The following is a 25,677-nucleotide window of genomic DNA, read 5'->3' as shown; positions in this document are numbered from 1 at the left end:
GTGCTCCTCGACCTCTCAGCAGCCTTTGATACCATTGACTATGGTATCCTTCTGCGACGACTGGAGGGATTGGGAGTGGGAGGCACCATTTTATGGTGGTTCTCCTCCTATCGCTGGGGTCATTTGCAGTCAGTGTTAGTGTTAGTGGGGGGAGCAGAGGTCCACCCCTTGGCCTCTCCTTTGTGATGTGTCCTCTCTCCCCTACTATTTAATATCTACATGAAGCTGCCGGGCGAGATCATTCGACAGCATGGGGTAAGGTATCATCAGTACGCTGATGATACCCAGTTATACATCTCCGCCAATTCAGTGAAGTGGTGAATGTGATGTGCCAGTGCCTGGAAGCTGTAAGTGTCTGGATGGAGGCCAACGGGCTCAAGCTCAACCCAGACAAGACCAAGTGGCTGTGGGCATTTCCTCCCAAGGACTCCTCGATCTCTCCGTCCATTGTTTAGGGTGGGGGGACATTGTCTCCCTCAGATAGGGTCCGCAACTTGAGTGTTTTCCTGGACCCACAGCTGAGTCGTGACCATCATCTTTCGTCTGTGGCCAGGGGGACCTTTGCCCAGGTTCGCCTGGTTCACCAGTTGCAGCCCTATTTGGACCAGGAGGCTCTCCGCACAGTCACTCAGGCTCTAATCACCTCATGTCTTGATTATTGCAACGCGCTGTATAGGGGTCTATCCTTGAAAAATGTTCGGAGACTGCAAATAGTCCACAATGCAGCCGCGAGAGCTGTCAGGGGTATCCCTCAATATACCCATATAACACCTACGTTCCATGAGCTGCATTGAATTCCTATTTGTCTCTGGGCACAATTCAAGGTATTGGTTATTACCTATAAAGCCCTATATGGCTCAGGGCCAAACTATCTACAGGACCATCTCTTGCCACATACCTCCCAGAGACCAATACAGAGTCAGCCTCCTCCAGGTCCCATCGACTAAGCAATGCAGGTTGCCGGGACCATGGGGGAGGGCCTCCTCTGTGGTTGCCCCAGCTCTATGGAACCAACTACCCCCTGATGCCCATACTGCTCCCACTCTACTGACAGAGCAAGTCGAGGCTCATGGAGTAAGGCCATGAAAACTTAGCTTTGCCGGCAGGCCAGCGGGCCATGAATTGTACATCTTTTATGGCCAAAATGTATGAATAGTGTTTATGCATATGTCTGTCTTTTATATAAATGGGTTTTATTACAGGGTTTAATTTTAGATATTATATTCAACTTCTTCTTATTGCTTGTATCATTTTGTATTGTATTATATTATTTTGTAAACCGCCCTGAGTCCTTCAGGGTTAGGCAGCATAGAGGTCAAACCAATAAATATAATTATAATATATAATATATAACTTTTCTAGATAAGAACTAGGTGTTCAAGATATGATATATAATATATAACTATATATATAATATATAATATAATATAATATATAATTATAATTTATAGTTATAATATAATTAACTCAGTTCTACCCAACAAAATACAGCGTTGGGTAGAACTGAATTAATTATATTAGTCCGGCCCTCTAAAACCATCTCAATTTCTCATGCAACCCTATGGCAAAATTAATTGCCCACCCCTGCCCTAGAACCAAGGATGGACAGTTTATACGAGTGATAGCGAACCTATGGCACGGGTGCCGCAGGTGGCACGCGGAGCCATATCTGCTGGCACACGAGCTGTTGCCCTAGCTCAGGTCCAATTTGCATGTGTGTGCCAGCCAGATGATTTTTGGCTCACACAGAGGCTCTGAGGGACATTTTTGGCTTCCCGAGAGCCTCTGGGAGATGGGGAGCCACAGGGAAGCCTTTGGAGCCTACTGGGCCCACCAGAAGATGACAAACAGTCCATTTCCAGCCTTCAGGGGGGCAGGGGAAGCTGTTTTCGCCCTTCCCAGGCATTGAATTATCGGTGTGGGCACTCTCACTTGAGCAATAGCTTGCACACATGCTCTTTCAGCATCTGAGGAAAAAAAGGTTCACCATCACTGGTCCAGGAGGATACCCAAATTGTGGACCTATTCAGAGGAGGACCATTTCCCTCTCCTCCTTAAACCAAGGATGGACAGTCTATACAGTCTTTAGGAGGCAAGAACCAAAACCACTCAGTCTTGTCTGGATTAAGTCTGAGCTTGTTGACACCCATCCAGACCCTCACAGCTTCCAGGCACCGACAAATCACATCCACTGCTTCACTGTACTGATATGAAGTGAAGATATACAACTGGGTATCAACAGCATATTACTGATACCTCACCCCAGGGGTAACCCCAAACGAAACCTTGCTCCCCAGGTTTCTGGCTAATAAATAAACAGATATTTCCCTTCCAAAATGCAGCCTGTCTCCATTCTATTTTCAGTTCCTGGCTTGGAACTGGACCAGATTTTCCTTCTGTCAATTAGATTTGGCATTTTTATCCACTTCCCAAGAATCTGAAAGGGTTCATTGATGATTCATAGATTTAAACGCATCCTCACAGGATGAAAACTGTCCCAAATACTGTACTTTGTCCCAAACTGTACTTTGGCAATTGTTAATTTTGTCAGTGTTGATGTGTTCAAATGGTGCTCCAGATGTTTGGGGATTGTTCTGCCAATTGATTGATTTTAATTAATTTTTTCTTTGTAATTGCCAAGGAAAACTGGAACTCTTGTGTTGCACTATTTTTGCTTTCTTTTGACACAGTTGTTCTGTTTCTATTTGCAAATCTTCGTATTTTTGGATATGCACCACTACTGCTTCTTTTTCAAGTTGTTTCTTGTAACCAGTCTGGGCCATCTTTTTGCAACAACTAACCAGGTGACCACTGTTTCTTCAACTTTTTAATTTTATTTTTTTTTATTTTGTCCAATACACAATGAGGGTTTTAGTGGGTATACATCTATATACACATAGTAAAATACCTGATGAAGGTTATAGAGGAGATACTCATAGTAAAATATATCTAAGAAAGAATAGAAAAGAAGATATAGTAATAGAATATATCAATGAAAGAATAGAAGAAGAGATATAGGAATAGAAGAAAGGCATAGGAGATATAGGAGAGCAATAGGACAGGGGACAGAAGGAACTCTAGTGCACTTGTACTCGCCCCTTACTGACCTCTTAGGAATCTGGATAGGTCAACGGTAGATAATCTAAGGGTAAAGTGTTGGGGGTTTGGGGATGACACTATGGAGTCCGGTAATGAGTTCCACGCTTCGACAACTCGGTTACTGAAGTCATATTTTTTACAGTCAAGTTTGGAGCGGTTAATATTAAGTTTAAATCTGTTGTGTGCTCTTGTGTTGTTGTGGTTGAAGCTGAAGTAGTCACCGACACTCAGGACGTTGCAGCATATGATCTTGTGGGCAATACTTAGATCTTGTTTAAGGCGTCTTAGTTCTAAACTTTCTAGGCCCAGGATTGAAAGTCTCGTCTCGTCGGGTATTCTATTTCGAGTGGAGGAGTGAAGGGCTCTTCTGGTGAAGTATCTTTGGACATTTTCAAGGGTGTTCAGCTTCTTTATCTTTTATCCAAGCTCCAGCTTGGACTTCTTTGTTTTTTCAATTTTTCTGCTTTCAGCCATTGCTGTGTCTTGTTATTTGCTTTGTTTGCTATTTTTTTTAATGTACTGATCATATATCACATACTTTATCTTCCCATGTCTCTTTTTCTGTTCTATATTTAGTCTTTCTTGTAGGCCAGCTTGCTCTCTCCAGTGCTTAGTAACCCTTCCTGGTACATTAGCTTTTGTGCATCTTCTTCACTGCCCTTCCAATATTCTTTCAATGCCCTTTTTTTCATATTCAACATTCTAAAGTACTTGCAACATTCCACATCCACCTATTTTCCTTGGTAAATAGAATCCGACAACACTGTTGCTAAGATGAAGGGCATGATTCAATATTTTTCTAATCATCTTATTCAAGGCTTTTAGTTTTGATTCTACTATTCCAGTTGTGTATCTAATAACTGGAATTGCCCAGATATTAATTGCCTTCATGGCATTTCCTCCATTGAATTTTGGACTTTGAGATCTTCACATCTTCAATGGGCTTTAGGTCATCCTCTTGAATGATGCCTGGATATCTGTAGTGATCAACTTCATTCAGACTCTTGATATTGTTTTCATAGGGAATTTTAAATTTTCACTCCCCCCCCCCTGTTTGATGGTGGCCATGGTACAATTTCTGTGGTCCAAATTCTATTGCAGTATCTTGGCTGTATATATAGACAGTTCAATCAGAATAGAAATGGAAGGGACCTTGAAGGTCTTCTAGTCCAGCCCTTTGCTCAAGCAGGAGACTCTGGCCTGTACCATTCCAGACACGTGGCTGTCCAGTCTCTTCTTAAAAACCTCCAGTGATGAAGCACCCACAACTTCTGAAGGCAAGCTGGTTTATTTATTGTTCTCACTGTTAGGAAGCTTCTCCCAGTAAGGGGCAGCCAAATTTTTTACTGCCACACCGTGGGTGTGGCTTATTTTGTGGGTATGGCTTAATGGCCATGTGACTGGGTAGGAGTGATCAGGTGGGAGTGGCTTGAACAATCATCATTGTTCAAGTGAACTGTTAAATCATTGAATTACAACCTTACCAGTGTCGTTCCCTGGGGTGACAATTTACTTTGTGTTTCTTACACTCTCCTTCCTGGGTGCCCCCCCCCATCTCAGGCTGGGTAGCTAGGCGAATGGATGCTGCCTGAAGCATAAATGCTGCCAGCGCCGCTTCCACCCACGCCTTCTGCTTGCACCTCAGGCAGGAGGTGGCCACGGGAAGCTGGAGGAGAACCGGGCAGGAGAGAGGGAAGCTCATCCCAGGTCAGGAAGGAGGAAAGAGGAAAAAAGCAAGGAGCGCAGATGCAGCAGCAACAGGGGGAAAAGGAGAACCGAGCCGAACTGAGACCAATAATCCAGGAACTAACAGCCGCTGATCAGCTGGAGCTGTGCACACATCTTCATTTCTGCCAGTGGAACTGTGTTCCACCTCTGTCCTGCCTGCTGCCCACCCCTGGTTTCTCCTTAATTCCAGCATGCGCAGAGGCAAAAAAAGGCGAAAATCGCCGGTATCTTGCTGGTTGTGCATGTGCACAGCCAATGACCTACCGGAGCTGCACACCCTGGGCATAGCCGACCTACCGGAGCCATGCACCTGAGCGTACCAGATGCTTCCCACATATATATATATGTGCTGTATATGTATATGCAGGGGTGGGCTATTACCTAGGACACTTAATTGGGCTTGTCTCCGTGGTTCTGGAAGTCCCATGAGTTCGAGTGAAGTTATGCTGCTGCGCCCGTGCAGGTAGCGCAGGTGCACCCATGTTCCAGTGAGGTTTTTTGCTTCTGTGCATGCTGGAACATGGGCGCACTTGTGTCTCTGTATACAATTTTGCTACCTGCATGGGCGCAGCAGCATAACTCTGCTTGAACTCACGGTACCTCCTGAGCTGTGGAGGCGAGCCCAATTAGGTGTTCCGGCTAGTAGACCACCCCTGTATATTTGTATATGTATATGTACCTTACGAAGAGAGACTGAGGGAACTGGGCATGGATAACCTAGAGAAAAGGAGGGCCAGAGCGGACATGATAGCAGTCTACAAGTATACGAGGGAATATCACAGAGGAGGGGATCACTTTATTCTTCAGGGCACCTGAGGGCCGGACGAGGAACAACGGCTGGAAGCTGACCAAGGAGAGATTCAACATGGAGATAAGGAGGAACTTCCTGACGGTCAGAGCAATCAACCAATGGAACAACCTACCAGCGGACGTTGTGAACTCCAACACTCTGGAAATTTTTAAGAAAAGATTGAACTGCCACTTGACTGGTGTACTATAGGGTTCCTGCTTGGGCAGGGGGTTGAACTAGATGGCCTTCATGGTCCCTTTCAACTCTAACAATCAATCAATCAATCAATAAATATGTATATGATGAGGTATATATGCCTGTGCTTTCATCTTTATGCAAATAAGGGAGAAAGAAACCCACCCTGGGTTAAAAAAAGATGGAGAAGAGGAAGAGACATGGTTTTCCCCTCACATCCCCTGTCTTCTTCATGTTCATGTTCTACATGTTCTCCACTGGCTTATCTTCCAAACACATGATAGCTTTGCTTGTCATATCTGCTCTCTCATTTCCTGGTGTAATTTACAATCTAACGTTCGGCTTCTGAAAGTTTTATGCAGCACAGTCACAATATTTCCCACTGGTTCTTCTACGTGCTCCTTTCCAAGTTATTTGCCAAATTTTTGTCTCAGGACTTCCTGTTCTATTTGCAGTTCCTGGCCTTCTGTGTTTTCCTGAAATCAGACCAAAATTCCTCCATTGGGGCTTCATTGTTTCAGAGGTTGTAATGTACCGTGCAATTTAGATCAGGGCCCCCCAACCTGTGGGCTGTGGCCTACTACCAGGCCATGTCCTATTCTCAACTAGGTCTTATGAATGTTGGGCCAGAGTGCATGCCTGCAGCCCCACTCCCGCAAGCAGCGAGCACCAGTGCTCACAGCCCCACTCGCGTGAGTGGCAGATGTGCAAGCTCACTCCTCACACAAATGAAGCTTTGTGCGCATACACATGCATGGACCTGCCCCCCCCCACAAACCCCATCCTCTCTTCACCCCATCTTCTCTTGTGCCGGGCCACCAACATTGGTGAATGCTGACTCAGATGACACGAAATCTAAAATGAGACCACTGAGTAATTTTTAAAATTACTTTTTTTTTGAGTCTTGTCCTATTTCCCAAAATTTATTTCTGATAGGATTGAAGTTGGAGCAAAATCCAGGATCTATAGAAACATCATACTGCTCAGTGACTTGCAGCCATCCATTTAATGACTGTTCGAAATAACAATGGCATGGAAAAAGGAGCATGTGACTGATTTTTGCATTAATAATAATAATAATAACAATAATAACAATAATAATAATAATAATAATAATAATAATAATAATAATAATAAATTTATTGTCATTGTCAAAAACAACGAATTGTCATTGGCAACGAAAGTCGTGTGACACCCAGAGACCAGTCCCACCATACATAAAATCAGAATAGGTAAATTTAAAAATAGAATAAAAAATAGAATAAATGTCCCACCCACCCCTATGATAATTACAGCATCCCCAGCATCAAAATTTGAGCACTTGGCAAAAGACCTGTATTTACAATGGTTGTCCCAAGGTCATATGATCACTATTTAAAAATTTCCGTAGCTGGCTTCTGACAAACAAAGTCAGTGGGTGCTTCACTTAATAACTACCGTGATTCATTCAGGAACCATGGAAAAAAGGTCAACAGATTATGCTTGACTCACTTAATTACCCATCGCTTAGCAATAGAAATCCTAATTCCAGGTATAGATTTTCGTCAAGGACAAGCTGTATTTCATTTTAGCAGTGTTCCAATATCTCAGGGCTTGCCACAAAGAAGAGGGAATCAGGCTATTCTCCAAAGGACCTGAAGGTAGAACAAGAATCAATGGGTGGAAACTAAACAAGAAGCAACCTAGAACTAAGGAGAAATATTCTGACAATTAGAACAATTAATCAGTGGAACAGCTTGCCTCCAGAAGTTGTGAATGCTCCAACATTGGAAGTTTTTAAGAAGATGTTGGATAACTATTTGTCTGAAGTAGTGTAGGGTCTTCTGCCTAAGCAGGGGGTTGGACTAGAAGACCTCCAAGGTCCCTTCCAACAATTGTTGTTGTTATTTTGATAATCTAGAAGCCCGGAGTTGTATCAGGACTATAAACCTCAAATATATCAGAAAATGTGTGGATGTGCAGCAGTATTTCCCTCATTCGAGATCACTGCTCTTTCCATTTAATTTTAATTGTATAAGACTAGAAACAGTTACAGGTAGTCCTTTACTTATGACCACATTCAGCCCATTTCTGTGGCTTAACAAGATAACTGTTAAGTGAGTTTTGCCCCATTTTACAACCTTTCTTGCTGCCATTGTTAAGTGAATGACTATGATTGTTAAGAGAATTTGGCTTCTCCGTTGACTTTGCTTGTCAGAGGTTCACAAGAAATAATTGTGTGATCCCTGGGAACTGCAACCGTCATCAATACATTCCAGTGTCCAAATGTTGTTTACATGTTCATAGGGATACTACAGTGGTCGCAAATGTGAAAAATTGTCATAGATCACTTTTTTCAGTTTTACAGTTTTACAATTTTAACAAATTGTAAGTTGAGGACTGCCTTTATGTACCAGCAACAGCTGTTGAAATATTTTCAAGAAAGATGTCTTCACTCTATCTTATGAAACAGTGAAACAGTTTAAAAATAACATAAACATAGAATTTTTGTTTGTTTGTTTTTTGTTCATAGTATGATAAAGTTAGATGTGTTATTTACTATATTCTATTTTTTGAATAAGTATTTTATAGATAAAGAAATTTAATTAACATAAGAATACAGAGTTAAATTTAACAAGTATGTAATGTATACGTGTGATATTTCTGTATTGATCTGACCACAGTTAGGGTTTTGTTTTTTGTATTAGTTAGACTTCTATGACAAGCGGAGCAATGGTAGCTCCTTGAGTTAGTTTTTGTTTGTCTTTTTAAAAAAACAATAAAAAATATATTAAAAAAAGAAAGAAAGATGTCTTCATTTCTGCATAAGTTTACAACTACCTGACCTGGATTCAAATAAAAAATTAAAAGTGAGCTCGTTGAAATCACAAGATGACGAGAAGCAGAAAACAGTCTAATACATAATATTTTATATTATGGGATATAAGACCCGATAAAACATATGATAGCAAGAGAAAGAAGAACAATAATTTGCTGGGACAAGTTTCCCCAGTTTATTAACAGTGCAATGAAATCATTTTTATATAGCCAGGAGACAAATAAACCACAGGCCTTTACACTGTACTAAATTATAATGGAATGAGTCAGTGGTGTCTTCTACTTACCTTCCCTACTGGTTCTCATTGCAAGAGAAGTGCATGTTTTGTGCATCCCTTCCCAGAAATGACCCTCTGAGCATGTCCAGAAGCCTTTTTGCATGCTCAGAGGGGTTTTTGGCAATCCGTGGCAACCAAAGGTCATTGCTGCCGATTCAGTGAATGGTGGGAAATTTCCACTACCAGTTCTAAAGAAGCGGTCCAAATTGGCAACAATCCACAACTGGAATAAGTTTGATATTGATATATTGTAACATACTATATGGACCTAGACATCATTTATAGTTTAGCATTATTATTATTATTGTAGATCTTCATTAAATTATGGCTAAATAGGATGTCTGAGCCAGACAAATGTGTCCTTTTTTGATAAATGTGCAGAAATAAAACCCATTTGTTCCCTACTGGGTATAACAAAGTTCTTGTTTTTCTTGACATAAGCATGTCTAATGACTGTAGCATCTTATGCCCTTCACCAAAATCCCTCGCAGATTTTGCCCTTTAAAAATTGATTTGATCATGTGCCATCAAGTTGGTTCCACTTAACACCCACATAGACCGATTTTCTGTATGAAGATCTATCCATCATCCAGCCCTTCAATCTTCCATTGATGATCCTATCACCACTTTCAGTCCATCCACCTTACTCCTGGTCATTCCCTTCTTCTGGTTTTTCCCACCTTTCCCAACATTACAGCTGTCTTCAAGAGAGTCAGATGTTCACATAGTGTGTCCAAAGAAGAACAAAGTAGAGTCTGGTCATTTGTGGGTTAAGTGAGTGTTGTGATTCAGCCTGAGGCTCCTCAGGCACCGGCTGGAGCTCTGCCGGATCCATGCCCAGAGGAGGAGGACAGTGAACAGGAGGGGGAGGACCAGGCAGATGGGGGAGAGGAACGTCAGGAAGAGGAGGAGGGAGAGCAGCCTGAGACCCCCGGGGGGGGGCTCTCCCCAGCTAGTAGCCTGGATTCATTGGATGAAGACGCACAGGCTATAATAGATATGAGGCAGCGACGAGCAGCTCAAAGACGGGGCCAATTAGAAAGGTATTTCCATCCCTGAATTGGCAACAGCTGGGTTTGGGTGTGGTTCTCCTCAGCAGGGTTGAAAAGGCGGCCCGCCCTTACAGTCTTGTGAAGAGTTATCAATTGGGAGTCCTGTGACCTTGCTTCGATCCTCGGCATCTCTGATCTTGGCTTGTGGCCTAGAAGTCTGGAAGACTTGGGGGAGGCGTGGGTTTTATTATCTCCAGCGTTGTTTTTGCCAGCAAGAATCCTGTTTTATTGCCTGGCCTTCGTGAAACCTCTGTGAAGCTTCATAGTGGTCCTGTCTGTAAGAACAGTTTTTGTTACCTGTGTTTTCTTTGAATTATATAAACTGCCTTTGCCTTTTACCAGTGTGTCTGACTACTCTTTTTGGTTGGTGTTGGCATCTGGGGGGACCCAGACAGAACAGTGAGACTTCTGGACTCATTTATTTATTTTCCTGGCTAGTCCCAGTATTTTCAGGAGGCTTCTTCAACACAAGGATCCCCAAAACATCACTTCTCGTCCTGCCCTGTTTTTTTTAAACTCCAACTTTCACTTTCTTAGAATATTTTGAGGATATTAAGCTTTGCACAGTTCTGAACTTTGCAAGTATAAGCACATCACTGCAGTTGAATATCTTTTCCAGTTAAAACAATTAAACAAGTAAAACAATTACCTGTTGAAAGAGCATTTATAATCATATGCTTCTTCCTTAAAATGCTGTTTCAAAAGCATTTTGACTTTGTAGCTTTGTGATTGTCATGTCGCCAATCAACACAGTCTTAAATGAAGAAGGGGTGTTTTCATACTTATCCAAAGAATTAATAAATCACCAAGCAAATTCTTTGTTCCAGAGCTGGGTTCTCTGAGGAATATTATACGTTTGCTGATTGTTAATTCATCAGATCCATAAACTGCTTTTTATTTATTTTTCTTAAAATGTCCAAGTTTGCTTGGAAGTAATTGTGAAACAAAAGAGACATTTTTCGGAGTCTCTGAGCAACTGAAAAATGCAAGTTTCTACCCACCACAACTCCTTCAGAAATCCCTGTGCCATTCTCCACTGCTCCAATGGCTAGACATCAGACACAATTCTAATCTGCCAGGGGTTCCTTCTCTTGTAAAAGAACTGACATCTAACACATTAACCTTTCTCCTTCCTTGGGGCAACAGAGTAGAATTCTGGGTAGAAATATCTTTAATTTGGAGAAGAAAGGAATTGACCCCAGCTTGTTCTCAGGCTGTGGCAATATTAGTCTGAGCATAGCAGCCCACTTCTAAGATCGCCTCCAAAAGGAACAGAAATGTGCTGCCATCTGGACCCAGAGGGAGAATCTGTGGAAGAAATGAAGATTGGGTAAGTAGTATTTGTATTTGTATTTATTGGATTTGTATGCCGCCACTCTCCGTGGACTCGGGGCGGCTAGCAACAGTGATAAAAAACAGCATGTGACAATCCAATACTAAAACAAGTAAAAACCTTTATTAGAAAATCAATCATACATACAAACATACCATGCATAAATTGTAGAAGCCCAGGGGGAAAGAATATCTCAGTTCCCCCATGCCTGATGGCAGAGGTGGGTTTTAAGGAGCTTAGGAAAGGCAAGGAGGGTGGGAGCTATTCTAATCTCTGGGGGGAGTTGGTTCCAGAGGGCCGGGCCTGCCACAGAGAAGGCTCTTCCCCTGGGTCCCACCAAACGACATTGTTTAGTTGACGGGACTTGGAGAAGGCCAACTCTGTGGGACCTAACTGGTCGCTGGGATTCGTGCGGCAGAAGGTGGTCCCGGAGATAATCTGGTCTGGTGCCATGAAGGGCTTTATAGGTCATAACCAACACTTTGAATTGTGACCGGAAACTGATCGGCAACCAATGCAGACTGCGGAGTGCTGGTGTGACATGGGCATATTTAGGGAAGCCCATGATTGGTCTCGCAGCTGCATTCTGCACGATCTGAAGTTTCCGAGCACTTTTCAAAGGTAGCCCCATGTAGAGAGCATTACAGTAGTCGAGCCTCGAGGTAATGAGGGCATGAGTGACTGTGAGCAGTGACTCCCAGTCCAGATAGGGCCGCAACTGGTGCACCAGGTGAACCTGGGCAAACGCCCGCCTCGCCACAGCTGAAAGATGTTTCTCTAATGTGAGCTGTGGTGCTGGAGAAAGTAACAAAACCCATGATCTAGATCCTGTAGAAGCAACATTTCATGCATACTATGTGATCTGCAGCAATTTAAACCAAAGGGGGGTTACTCCTGGTTTGGCCCGGTTTTGTGAATTGGTAGAAGTGGCGGCAGGATGCTTCTGCTCATGTGCAGAAGTGTCACATGTGTGCTAACCAGTGGTGGCAGGAGGCTTCGTCCACCCACCCGGGATGTTTCTGGGCATGTGCAAAAATGTCACGTGTGCGCGAACCAGTAGCAATGGGTTTTAGAACCCACTACTGATTTAAAGATAATATAGAACTCTGAATTCATTAAATAGAATGTTTTCTTTAGTTAGCAAAAAAAAAATAACAACAACTAGACCCAAATGATTTATTTCCCCGGTAACAGATTAATTTCTAACTCTGGGAATGCCACAACAAGTTTGATCAGGCAACATTCCTATGGAAATGTTTCCAACTCCATAACTTCCCTCTCCTCTCAACTTACCTTCTCCATGTGGATCCAAGATCCCGTCTCTGCGTGAATTGAGGCTCGTGGGGCTTTCCATATTTTCATAGGAGTCGGCATCTGCAGTGAGAAACTTGTTACAGATTATTTGAATTCCCAGTCCCAATTTATGACAATAAGATTTCTGGAACTTGGGAGAGTTGGAGATATCCAAATGGTTCAGAGTTAGCCATTCCCCCCCGCCTTCCCGTCCTGTCTTTAATACTATGCTGGGCTTTCCAAGTATAGTGACTGCTTTAAAACTTGTTGAATTTGGTTCTCAGCCCATTTTGTTGCAGAAATGTTGTCCCAGGGGTGGGTTCTGGATTCTGGTACTGTCGGTTCACTCAGGGATGCGCTGCATAGGCGGGCATTTTGTGCCACACATGCATACGCGCAGATGCAGTACTATAAAAAACAAGATGGCGCCGTCTAAGGTGCTGCCAAGAGAACTGACTCAGGGATGTGTCAGGCCTGGGTTACTGCTGGTTCCAGCGAGCCAAGCTGCCAAGTTACTAAAGGTTCTATAGAACCCGTCACAACCAGTAGGAACCCTCTTTTAGTATTCAGTGTACTGCTATAGGAAGGAGGGAGCAGCTGTGGAGAACAGACAGGAAGCCAGCCATGCTGGGAAGGTTGACTTACATTTGTGTGACTGTTTGAAGTGGTAATGTCACTGAAAAAAATGTGTCATGACTGTTTTTCACCCTTAATTGTGCAATCAAAATTTGGATCTTGGCAACTGGCATCAGTGATGCGCTGCCAAAATCTTTATTGCCACTGTGGGCATGGCTTACTTTGTGGGTGTGGCTTGATGGTCATGTGACCAGGTGGAAGTGGCTTGACAATCATTTGACCAAGATGGCTTAAAAGTCATGTGATTGGGTGGGAATGGCTTCTTTTTCAATTGATTAAGTCACATTATTTGAATTGCCACAAAAAGGACAAATGATAGACAGCATTATTTGTTAAGGAGCACAGTTTTATTTTAAGGTTTTCTACTGAACCCACAGGGCTCATATGATAACAGATTAGGCAAGTAGCTCAATTTTCTTTAATTGCTATAAAAGTTCAGTTCTAGATAATAATTAAAATGATTAAAGTGTTTATGGGTAAAAGTATACTATTTAATTATTTCCTATTTTAAAAGTAATTAAGGATCGTACTAAGGTAATAGAGATAGAAGGACAATTAAAAAAACCTATTAAGTATTCAATAAATAGTGCATAAATATACTACCCCCACTCAGTCCCCCTCCCCGTGGGGGCAGCAGCCCATTACTGATTGGCAGGTACTTATGATGGACATTTGTGCAATGTCCTGGGGTTATGGGATCATCTTTTGTGACTTCCTGAGAAGCAGAGTCAATGGGGGAACCAGATTCACTTAATAACCACATTACTAACAACTGCAATGTTTCATTTAACAACTGTGGCAAGAAAGTTTGTAAAATGGAGCAAAACTCATTCAGCAGCTGTCTTGCTTAGCCACAAAAATTCTGGGCCTCAATAGTGTTTGTAAGTCAAGGATTAGCTGTAAGATAGAAACTACAGTGATACCTCATCTTACGAACTTAATTGGTTCCGGAACGAGGTTTGTAAGGTGAAAAGTTTGTAAGACGAAACAATGTTTCCCATAGGAATCAATGGAAAAGCGATTAATGCGTGCAAGCCCAAAACTCACCCCTTTTGCCAGCCGAAGTGCCCGTTTTTGCACTGCTGGGATTCCCCTGAGGCTCCCCTCCATGGGAAACCCCAGCTCCGGACTTCTTTGTTTTTGTGATGCTGCGATTTCTCTGAGACTCCCCTCGCTGGGAAACCCCACCTCCAGACTTCCGTTGCCAGCGAAGCGTCCCTGCAGCATCGCAAAAACACGGAAGTCTGGAGGTGGTGTTTCCCATGGAGGGGAGCCTCAGGGGAATCCCAGCAGTGCAAAAATGGGTGCTTCGCTGGCAACAGAAGTCTGGAGGCGGGGTATCCCAGTGGCTGTGGCTTGGGTTTATAAAGTGAAAATAGTTTGGAAGAAGAGGCAAAAAAATCTTAAACCCCAGATTTGTATCTCGAAATGTTTGCATGACCAGGGGTTTGTAAGACGAGATATCACTGTACAGTATTGTGAAACAGAAGTTCTATCAGAGAAAAGAGAATCAACGATAGCAAGCATAGACTATATAGAACAGGGGTCCCCAAACTTGGCAACTTTAAGACTTGTGGACTTCAACTCCCAGAATTCTCCAGCCAGCTATGCTATCCTGACTGGAGAATTCTGGGAGTTGAAGTCCACATGTCTTAAAGTTGCCAAGTTTGAAGACTTCTGATAAAGCAATTAGGAAAAAAAATCTCTTTGTTCCATATTTGGTGTCTTGGCCAAGTTTCTATGGAAAGGGGCAAGTTAAAAATAAATATGCTTAGTCAAGGACAAGATTGTTCCCCCGCCCAAATCTGCTACTATTCCTTTAGTAAGAAAGCCAGCAAAATGACATACGCCATGTAATTAATTTGATAAGTGTGCTTGTTTGCATTCAAATGTTTTCTGCTCTTCAAGTAAAATATCCTAAGTTCATAGATCAATAAACCCGCAATACACACTACAGCAGCTGTTTATTGCATTTGCCAAGCAGAAGATTTTTCTCCATCTGCCACACAATTTTAAATGCAAAAGAGTCCCTCTTGAGGAAAAAAAAATCACCCATTGTAATTCATTGCAATGCCTGGCCGGTGAATTACTCTCCGGCCCAGATTTGCCGCAGGGCCAGGGAGACACAGCCTTTCGGCGTAGCCACCATCTTGGGGGCCGAGATCTTGCGAGATTTCGTGAGATCTCGGCCATTTTGGGAGCATCGGCCATAGCCGATGACGTCGTCGGGGGCGGAGCCTGCCAGCCCTATAAAAAGGGCTGTGCAGGCTTTGGGCCTCCTTTTCGCCCCGACGACGACAGAGCGAACACCCACCCGCCCTCCCTATCTTTCAGTGTGCCACTGTGGGTCGCCCTTAGGGGGCCGAATAGGAATTTTTGGCGGTCTCAGTATTTTCTGCGACCGTTTTTTCGCCTATTCCACACTGTGGTGACGGATACTTTGTCCCCTGTTTAGGCTAATTGGCTTACCTCTGGTCATTTGGGTAGGCAGGTTAGGGGCGGAAAACTGGGTGGTGTTTAGCAACTGCATGTTCTACGTTGGGCATCTTTGGGGATGATTGACAGGTTCTCTCCAAAGGCTCATGGTGCTAACGGCCTGAGCAATTGGGGGGAACCTGTCTTTGGGTCCCGCCCATTTCTTTCCCCTTGTAGGGGTTAGACAGCGAGACCTCCCACATGCAGGTGCATGGCAGAGATCCAGGTGAGGGCGGGGCCCTTCACCTGGATCAGCATGAAGCTACGCCCATAAGTTGCCCCGGAAGTTTTTCTGACGTCATTTTCCGCCTCGGAAGCAATTGTTTGACCCTGCGGGTCCTTGTTAGGGTTATAGTTAAATTTATGCTAATTTAATGAATAAATTATGCAAATTTAATTAATAAAAATGACCCATTTTAAATCCAGCTCTTTGTGTCCGTGTCGTTACTCCGCCTCTGCTGCAATACTATGGCTTTGAAAAACATCCCTCCCTTTCTACTGCTTGTCCTTAAAATGCAGAAGAACAGTTCCTGAGTTTTGTTCCGACATCTACTGCAAGTAGCTGTAAAGATGAAAAATATCTATTTTATTTATTGGATTTTTATCTTGCCTCTTATTCAAGGGTTCAAGATGGCATGCACAGCAAGCACTTCCTCTCCAGAAAAAAAAACAAAAGTTGATGGGATAGGTTGGGTTGAGAGTGAATGATTTGCTTAAAGTCACCTAAGTGATATCTTTCACCGCTGGCATCCAACTTGTACCTTGGTTTCCTTGATCCTAGCCTCAACCATTATCACAAATTGGACATTGGCTTGTTTGTTAGCAATCCTTTCTCAGATTCTATGAAAGTAGTCCCTGAAGTTTCCTGCCACCAACTTACTTCCTATAGAATCCAGGAGTTTTGATACTCACCTTCTTCGTTGCTTGTGTTGGCATGGAGGTAAAACAGTTTGCTTGCAGTGGGACACAAGGATCCATTCATTTCTTCATAGGATTGAGACCCTGATGAACAAAGCAAGAACTTCTCAAAATAGGGCTATGTTAATTAATTTCAACTTCTACCCTCAAAACGTCGCTACAGAGCACTACACACCAAGACAACTCGACACAAAAACAGTTTTTTTTCCGAACGCCATCACTCTACTAAACAAATAATTCCCTCCACACTGTCAGACTTTCTACTAAATCTGCACTTCTATTCTACTAGTTTTTCTCATCATTCCTTTCACCCATTTCCTCCCATGTTGACTGTATGACTGTAACTTGCTCCTTATATCCTAAGATTTTTATTAATATTGCTTCTTCATTGCTTATTTGACCCCTATGACAATCATTAAGTGTCGTACCACATGATTCTTGACAAATGTATATTTTATTTTGTGTACGCTGAGAGCATATGCACCAAGACAAATTCCTTGTGTGTCCAATCACACTTGGCCAATAAAAATTCTATTCTATTCTATTCTATTCTATTCTATTCTATTCTACTCCTGATATTATTTATCTGGCAAATACTACAAGCCTTTCAGCCATTTCTTCTTCATGTCTTGAAGAAAGGTTTCGCAAGCTTCCTGTTTATTTATTTATTTATTTATTAAATTTGTATGCCCCCCAACTCTCGAAGGACTCTGTTGAACAGTATCTTGGCCTCTTGGTCCAAGAAGGACATCATTTACTATGTTCTCCAGTGCCCCATATGCAATGGGATTGGGGCCAAATTATTGATGGTAGATCAATTCAAGTGTGTATTCAAAGGCTGGGAACTTTGAATCGTTGAATTATATTCTTGCAAAATGTTTCTAACTCTTAGCCGTTAGTTTGCTGCTGTTGCTCTACTGTCATTTAATCTCAAAAATATATATTTTTAAAAGTAATAAATCTGGCCTACCTTGTTTTGAGTTGTTTGTATCTAATTCTTTTAATTATTCTATTTTGATTCGGCTTATTGCATTTTATGCTATGGCATTGTTATGACCTATTTTTAGAGCAATAAACGTATTTATTGATGTTATCAACAATTCTGCATGGCAACCTGATCTGTTTGTTTTCCAGCCTGAGAACGGTATCCAAGCAGCCCAATGATGTCATGGTCGTACAGGGCAACAATCAGCTCTTGGAGGGGATGGGCCAAGCCAGCTGTCGTAGTCATTTGGAGTTGGAAATAGAATGAGATTAGAATAAATCAGAGTACAGTAGTCCTCGACTTATGACCACACTCTCAGTTGGGCAAACAGGGGAAAATGCCAGTTGTATAGAACCGGTCCAAACCGGGAGCAGCCCACCTCTGATATGTAGGGGGGTAGTTTTAAAAATAAAAAGATGGTAGACATCATGCTATGCATCAGTCTGGTAGCTAGGAGAACAGACCCAGGAGAAGTTTGAAGATTTTATGGTTCACTAAAGTTCTACTTTTTACTTACCTGTAGAAGGTTCACTGCCTCCATCCTGCCTGTCCTTGTGGATTTCCAGAGCCAGCTGGAAGCGTAAACCTGGAAGCAGAGATGGATACCAGTAGCTAAATGGCATTTTATACTGCGATTACATAAATATTCATTTAAATCTTAAAAACAGAGGCTTCTTCTCTAGAAATCTTTATTCTGAGCATCCCAACTCATCCACAAACAAAGATTTCCACAAATGAAGTACTATATAAAAAGAATGTCACTTAACTAATTGTGTTTCCCAGAAGTGATATAGACTGACTCTTACACAAGACTTAATACTTAAGTAGCAGCCAGTTTCTAATTATATTTTGAGTATTTAATATTGATAAAATCCATTTGGAATCACTGTGACATGGTGATTTCAGCTTGCCAATTATATATATATACAGTGTTCCCTCGATTTTTGCGGTGGATGCGTTCCGAGACTGCCCGCAAAAGTCGAATTTCCACGAAGTAGAGATGCGGAAGTAAATACACTATTTTTGGCTATGAACAGTATCCCAAGCCTTCCCTTAACACTTTAAACCCCTAAATTACCATTTCCCATTCCCTTAGCAACCATTTATATTATTACTCACCATGTTTATTTATTAAAGTTTATTTAAAAAAATGTTTTTTAAAGGCAGACGAAAGTTTGGTAATGACATATGACATCATCGGGCGGGAAAAACCGTGGTATAGGGGGAAAAACCGCAAAGTATTTTTTAATTAATATTTTTTAAAAACCGTGGTATAGACGTTTCGCGAAGTTCGAACCCGCGAAAATCGAGGGAACACTGTATATATATATCACAGCTATAACTCATTTTACCAGTCTAAAGAAATCTCAACTTCCAACTGCACTGATTTGATGTTATGAATTTCCTTAACTAGATATGACATAAAAATACAGGTGACTTACAGCCACAATTGAGGCCAAAATTTCTGTTGCTAAGTGAGATATTTGTTAAGTGAATTATGCCCCATTTTATTATCTTTCTTGCCTCTGTTGTTAAATGAACCAGTGCAGTGGATAAGTTAGAACCTGATTGTTAAGTGAATCTGCTTTTTTATTTTTATTTCCCATTGACTTTGCTTGTCAGAAGATCCCAAAAGGGATCAGATCTGTTCCGTTCTGTTCCATTCCATTCCACCCTACCCTACCTTACCCTACCCTATCCACTGCAGTGATTTGCTTAACTTCAGAAAAGATAATTAATTGGGCGTGACTCATTCAGGAAGTGCCTCACTTAGCAATAGAAATTTTGGTCCCTTTGTCATTGTAAATTGAAGATTATGTATAATAGCAATAATAAATATGCCTTCTAGAAATAGGTTGGCTTTCGCTGATGAAGAAAGATGGAGAAATGTCATACATTTGGAGATAACAAATTCTGGACTTGGTTTTTTTAATTATTGTTGTTGTTTAATTTCTATTTTATACCTGCTATGAGTCGTGCTGTACCAGAGCTCATAGGGCACTCTTCTTCCAAGTTTATATAGTTTTCATTGTCTGTTAAATAAATACAGTAGATCAGTGATTTTCAACCTTTTTTGAGCCGTGGCACATTTTTTATATTTACAAAACCATGGGGCACATGGGGGGGGGGGCTAAAAAAAGTTTGGACAAAAAAATTCTCTCTCTTCCTCCTTTTCCCTCTATTTCTCTCCCCCTCTTTCTCTCCATCCCTCTTTCTTTCTCTCTTCTTTCTTTCCTCTTTTTTGCTCTCTTTTTCTCTCTCTCCCTCCCTCCCTCCCTCCCTCCCTCTATGTCTTTCTCTCCCACCTTCCCTCCCTCTCTTTCTCTCTCTCTCTTTCTTTCTTTCTCTCTTGTTCTCTTTCTCTCTCTTGCTTGCTTTCTCTCTCTCTTTCTTTCTCTCTTGTTCTCTTTCTCTCTCTCTTGCTTTCTTTCTTTCTCTTGCTTGCTTTCTCTCTTGTTTTCTCTCTCTCTCTCTTGCTTGCTTTCTCTCTTGCTCTTTCTTTCTCTCTGAGCTTTGCGGCACACCTGACCATGTCTCGAGGCACACTGGTTGAAAAACACTGCAGTAGATCATCACCAGCAGCCCCATGATTTATTAAATTTGTCAGCATCTTACAGAGACAATTTTTGTTATGAGAAATACCCTGAAAGTTCTCATAAGATATCCAAAGTTGCTTTATAGTGAGAGGAGCGGAAGATAAATTCAATAAATAAATAATAACTAAAGCCATAAGAAGGAAAAGAAAGGAAAATAGTTTTCCTGTAGTAACATGCAACTGCCACAATGAAGTGATATGAAGATTGTGGGTCCCTGGTCCCCATATGAAGGCTCTTGGGCACAAGGTTTTGCCACCAGTACTAGTATCTTTACAATTTTTAAAAATCAATACCTTCAATATATTTGTTAACTTCAAAATTCTATAGACAACTTTGTTTCAATTACTTTTGTTTAAAATTAGTCTGGATTAGAAAAAAGAACAAGAATGCGCATGTTAGACCAGGGGGGAAAATATATCCACAATACAATAATGTTTACTTAGAATACTGTACTTCTAGCTGTCTATGAAGATTCTCAATCTTCCAGGTCATAGTTGTATCAAAAGTGGTTTTTACTTTTGAAAAGGCAACCAGACTGATTATTTTTGAGAAAAAAACAAGATGTTTTGCTTCCTATCCTGGAAGCTTCATCAGTTGTTTTGAATGGCGTGGGAAACTGGAAGGAAAGTTATTGATTTGTTGAGATTAGTTGGGGGGGAATGATAAGTCCTGACAGGTTGGTGGTAATGGGAGAATGGAAAGATTGTGTGTTTTGTTTTTCCTCAAAAAATTAGCCGAGTTCTCTTTTCAAAAATAAAAATCACTTTGGATGTACTTCTAACTGTTCTCAACAAACAGGGTGTTGCAGAACACTACACATACATTATCTCTAGCTAAAACACCTGGATATGTGTAAATATATGTTTCAAGACATGAAGAACACCAGTTTTGGAAACCCAGTTGGCTGGGAATTGAATTCTCCACATCTTAAAATTGACAAGTTTTAGAAACCCTGGTCTATATAGGTGTTATGCTTGTCCATTCAACTTCTATATCAAAACCAGACACTACCTTCAGCAATGGGGTCTGGGTCTTGGGTCAAATTCTCAAGGACCTGTTCGGTTTTGTTGCAGTACCAAGAGTCAGCTATGGGACATAAAAAAACAATAATTAAGAATATTCCACCAATTATTTATTTACTTACTTACTTACTTACTTACTTATTTACTTATTTACTTATTTACTTATTTACTTATTTATTAGATTTGTATGCCGCCCCCTCCGTAGACTCGGGGCGGCTAACAACAATAATGAAACAACTACTATAGAGTGTGGGGGAAACTGTATAACTGGATAGAAAAAAAATAAGAAACTGAACTAATATTAAAGGGAAAGAAATGAACTAACAAAACAGAATTGTAAAGTATCAATCATTAAGTAAATTAATATGCATATATATAGGTATGTATATATGTTTTATGTTGTTCCCTTGTTTGTTTGTATTATAATCAAAATAAAAAATTATTTAAAAAAAAGAAACAACATACTGTATAACAAATCTAATATTTAAAATAGTTAAAAGACCCTTATTAAAAACCGAACATACACACAAACATACCATGCATAAATAGTATAGGCCTAGGGGGAAAGAATATCTCAATTCCCCCATGGCTGACGACAGAGGTGGGTTTTAAGGAGCTTATGAAAGGCGAGAAGGGTGGGGCCAATTCTGATCTCTGGGGGGAGCTGGTTCCAGAGGGTCGGGGCCGCCACAGAGAAGGCTCTTCCCCTGGGTCCCGCCAGATGATATTGTTTAGTCGACGGGACTCAGAGAAGGACAACTTTGTGGGACTTAACTGGTCACTGGGATTCGTGCGGCAGAAGGCGGTCCCGGAGATATTCTGGTCCGATGCCCTGAAGGGCTTTTTATCATGGCACCTTCATTTCTCATTCTGTCAAGACCACTCATGTATTTGTCAATACCTGAGTTCCCATTGTGAAGGTCAAACGTCACCTTGTCCTTGTTATTTTCGTAAATGAGCACATCTAGGGCAGAAGAAAGAACAGCTGTCATTTAAAAAAAGAGGAAGTAAAGGATGGCTGTCATTGTTAATCCACATGTTTTGCATACTGTACATGAAACATATCTGGAGAAGAAGGGTGGGTCCTCTTTTTAAAATCTGTGGAGGAACTGTGGAGCACTCTTGTAGCAATGATTTGAAGGACTGGTCTCAACTTCTACCTCACTTAAGCACAAACCTGCTCTGGCAACATGTGTTTTCTGTTGGGTCTGTGATGAGGCCTCCATCTTATTCTGATGTTAAGATATTATTTATTTTTATATTTATTTATTTTTATTTGTTTGTTTATTTATTTGTTTGTTTGTTTATTTATTAGATTTGTATGCCGCCCTCTCCGCAGACTGGGGGCGGCTCACAACAATAATAAAAAAACAATGTATCACAAATCTAATATTAAAAAGTCTCTTAAAACCCCTTATTTAAAAGAAAGACACACACACAAACATACCATGCATAAATTATATAGGCCAGGGGGAGATGTCTCAATTCCCCCATGCCTGACGGCAGAGGTGGGTTTTAAAAAGTTTACGAAAGGCAAGGAATAATAATCTAAATGGTTGCTAAGGGAATGGGAAATTGCAATTTAGGGGCTTAAAGTGTTAAGGGAAGGCTTGTGATACTGTTCATAGCCAAATATAGTGTATTTACTTCCGCATCTCTACTTCGCGGAAATTCGACTTTCGCGGGTGGTCTCGGAATGCATCCCCTGCGAAAATCGAGGGAACACTGTACATACTGGTTGCCAAGCGCCCAATTTTGATCGTTTGACTGTGGAGATGCTGCAATAGTCATATGTGTGAGGACCAGTCGTAAGTCACTTTTTTCAGTGCCATTGCAACCTTGAGTGGTCAGTAACAAATGATTGTACATTGAGGATTATCTGTACAAAATTCAGAATCCCCTCTTTCATACATACACAACTGAATGTTTAATATTCTCAAATATTTGTTTTTCAGCTACCCTTAACAATTATAATTCTCTGCCCATAAATCCAATAGGGTTTTATTTCTCATGCAGGCAACATTACTCATTCAATGAGCTGCTGAAGAATGAGGGTCCAGAGGAGATCAGTACAAGATGGTCAAACAAACCAAAAAGGACATTTGCACTCTACGGTCATGGCTTATATCTTAACTTTTTCAAAAACCTTCTGCAGTTGCCCTGAGATGTTCATCAGTTCACTTCACTAAATGTAGGAAACCAATGAAGTCATCTGATGTGAACTTACATTACAAAAGAAAAGCTTGTAAGAGAAATTAGTTTACCATTCAAAACTACATCTCCCGGTTTCACTTCTTCTTGAGTGTTTTCATAATTTTCATCATCTGTAGCAAAACAAGATTTTAAAGGTTACAAGTAGTCCTTGAGATATGATAGGCCGCTTACCTGCAGTTTGAACTGAGGACAAATGCCCTCAGGGAAAAAACTACATTATGACCCCATTTCAAAGTTATGGCCATGGCACCACCCTGTGGTCGTTTGCCCTTATGACTGACCACAGGAATGCTGCAACACCTCACTGCATTTCTCCTGAGGGGCAGATGAGATGGATTTGAGGGGCACCTGACATGGATTTTGTAACTTGCCAAGTAACATTTATTTATTTATTTATTTATTTTATTTATTAATTAGACTTTTATGCCACCCCTCTCTAAGGACTCAGGGCAGCTCACAACATATAATAGAAGAATATATAACATCCTAAATCCAATTAATTAAATTTAAAATCTAAAAAAAAAAACCCAAACCATAAAAAAAAACCAGTCATCCCCATTCGATCAACTTTTCTCTCAACACATTTATTGGCCAGAGGGCAAGAATCGAGTGGCCCTAAGCCTGGCGGCATAAATGAGTCTTAAGATTCTTGTGGAAGGCGAGGAGGGTGGAGGCAGTAAAAATTTCCGTGGGGAGCTGATTCCAGAGGGCTGGAAGGCTCTTCCCCTAGGTCCCGCCAAATGACATTGTCTGGTTGACAGGATCTGGAGAAGGCCGACTCTGGGACCTGAACGGTCAGTGGGCAGAAGGCGGTCATAGATGCTTTGTATTTTAATTTGACTTATTTTCTCTTTTTAAATGATATTTGAGCTCATGACAGACTGGAGTGTAGTAAAACCTTTATCCTGTGGTTGTACAAATTGATTAGATAGCTTTTAACATTCCTAAAATGAAAAGTTGATTTACAGAAGGATGTCTGGAGATTATCTCCTGATAAGAAAAAGATTCCTTGTGTTAACTGGGATCTGGTTATCAAACAAACTTTATAATTAATTATATAAAGTTATATAATTATAATTAATTACATAACTTTATAATTAATTTACTGTGCGAGGAAGGGTTACTTTTATCCTGTCCAACCAAATTTCCTCTTTCATTTTTCTTTGTTGTGGGAAAGAATGTAAAAGGGATCTCCAGCTTCTCCCATTTCATAGTGAGATCCAGAGGTGGGCAGGAGGTTGAATGGCGTGGAACACCTGTTCCACTGGTGGAAATGGACCTGCGTGCACAGGTCCATCACAGTCAGCCATGCACGTGAGATTCGACTTATGTGCATGTGCAGAAGCCGAATCTCGCTGCCCCGGCTAGCAGCAACAGCGACCCCCGCGGGCCCAGAGAGCGCGGCACTTGTCCGGCAAGCATGAGGTGCCTCTACCGCTGCTGGGTCCTGCGACTCGCAGAGGTGGAGGTGGCTGTCAGTGCCAGCTGGGAGCTGCCAGCAGGAATAAATGCTCCAGGGAGAGCCTGGCAGGCGGGCGCGGAGGATGGCAGCCATCTCTTTGAGCTACTTTTCATGCTGGCTAAGCCATGAGACACAGCCAGCGCCTGCCTGCTCAAACCGCCATGCTCCTAGGACGCGCCTGCCGCCCCACTGGAGCCAGAGTGGGAGCAGGGTGGCTCCAGCAGCCAGAGAGCCGGGCACGTCTCCTGCCCATCTGCTACATTGGCCACCTCTCCGAGCTGTTTCTCACACTGGCTCAACCAGGTGAGGTGCCTGCCGCCCCGGTGCAACCAGAGTGGGAGCGGGGTTGGGGCTCCAGAGCATTCCGGTAGGGCCCCGAATGGCTGCCCTTTACTTGTGAGATCCCACTTTATCAGGATACCTTAGTAAACATAGAAACGTAGAAGACTGACGGCAGAAAAATACCTCATGGTCCATCTAGTCTGCCCTTATACTATTTTTTGTATTTTATCTTAGGATGGATCTATGTTTATCCCAGGCATGTTTAAATTCAGTTACTGTGGATTTACCAATCACGTCTGCTGGAAGTTTGTTCCAAGCATCTACTACTCTTTCAGTAAAATAATATTTTCTCATGTTGCTTTTGATCTTTCCCCTTTGTCGCTGGGCCGCACAGTAGCGAGCCAGAAGCAGCTGCCATTTTGCCCCGCCCACTTTTTTTTCTCACTTTCACTATTATTTTCCTCTTCCACATTCTACTATGAGGCTAAAGTTGCCCGATTT

General features: G+C 41.7%; 1 protein-coding gene across 1 annotated transcript in view; it reads right to left on the bottom strand.

Moving 5' to 3' along the window:
* Positions 1-10,987: 10,987 nt before the first annotated feature.
* LOC139155324 (B-lymphocyte antigen CD19-like) overlaps positions 10,988-25,677 on the bottom strand; it is a 43,424-nt gene continuing 28,734 nt past the window's right edge. Inside the window, exons 10-17 of the mRNA XM_070730450.1 lie at positions 23,483-23,542; positions 22,120-22,182; positions 21,208-21,282; positions 19,564-19,632; positions 18,117-18,185; positions 16,609-16,698; positions 12,586-12,666; positions 10,988-11,267 (exon numbers count right to left, since the gene is read on the bottom strand). Of these exons, the coding sequence (XP_070586551.1) occupies positions 11,185-11,267; positions 12,586-12,666; positions 16,609-16,698; positions 18,117-18,185; positions 19,564-19,632; positions 21,208-21,282; positions 22,120-22,182; positions 23,483-23,542 (590 nt within the window). The 3' untranslated portion in view covers positions 10,988-11,184. The remainder of the gene's footprint in view (positions 11,268-12,585; positions 12,667-16,608; positions 16,699-18,116; positions 18,186-19,563; positions 19,633-21,207; positions 21,283-22,119; positions 22,183-23,482; positions 23,543-25,677) is intronic.

This window comes from Erythrolamprus reginae, unplaced genomic scaffold, assembly GCF_031021105.1.
Source record: "Erythrolamprus reginae isolate rEryReg1 unplaced genomic scaffold, rEryReg1.hap1 H_1, whole genome shotgun sequence".
NCBI lineage: Eukaryota > Metazoa > Chordata > Lepidosauria > Squamata > Dipsadidae > Erythrolamprus > Erythrolamprus reginae.
Note: the sequence above shows the minus strand (reverse complement) of the source record. Positions and strands in the feature narration are given on the sequence as shown.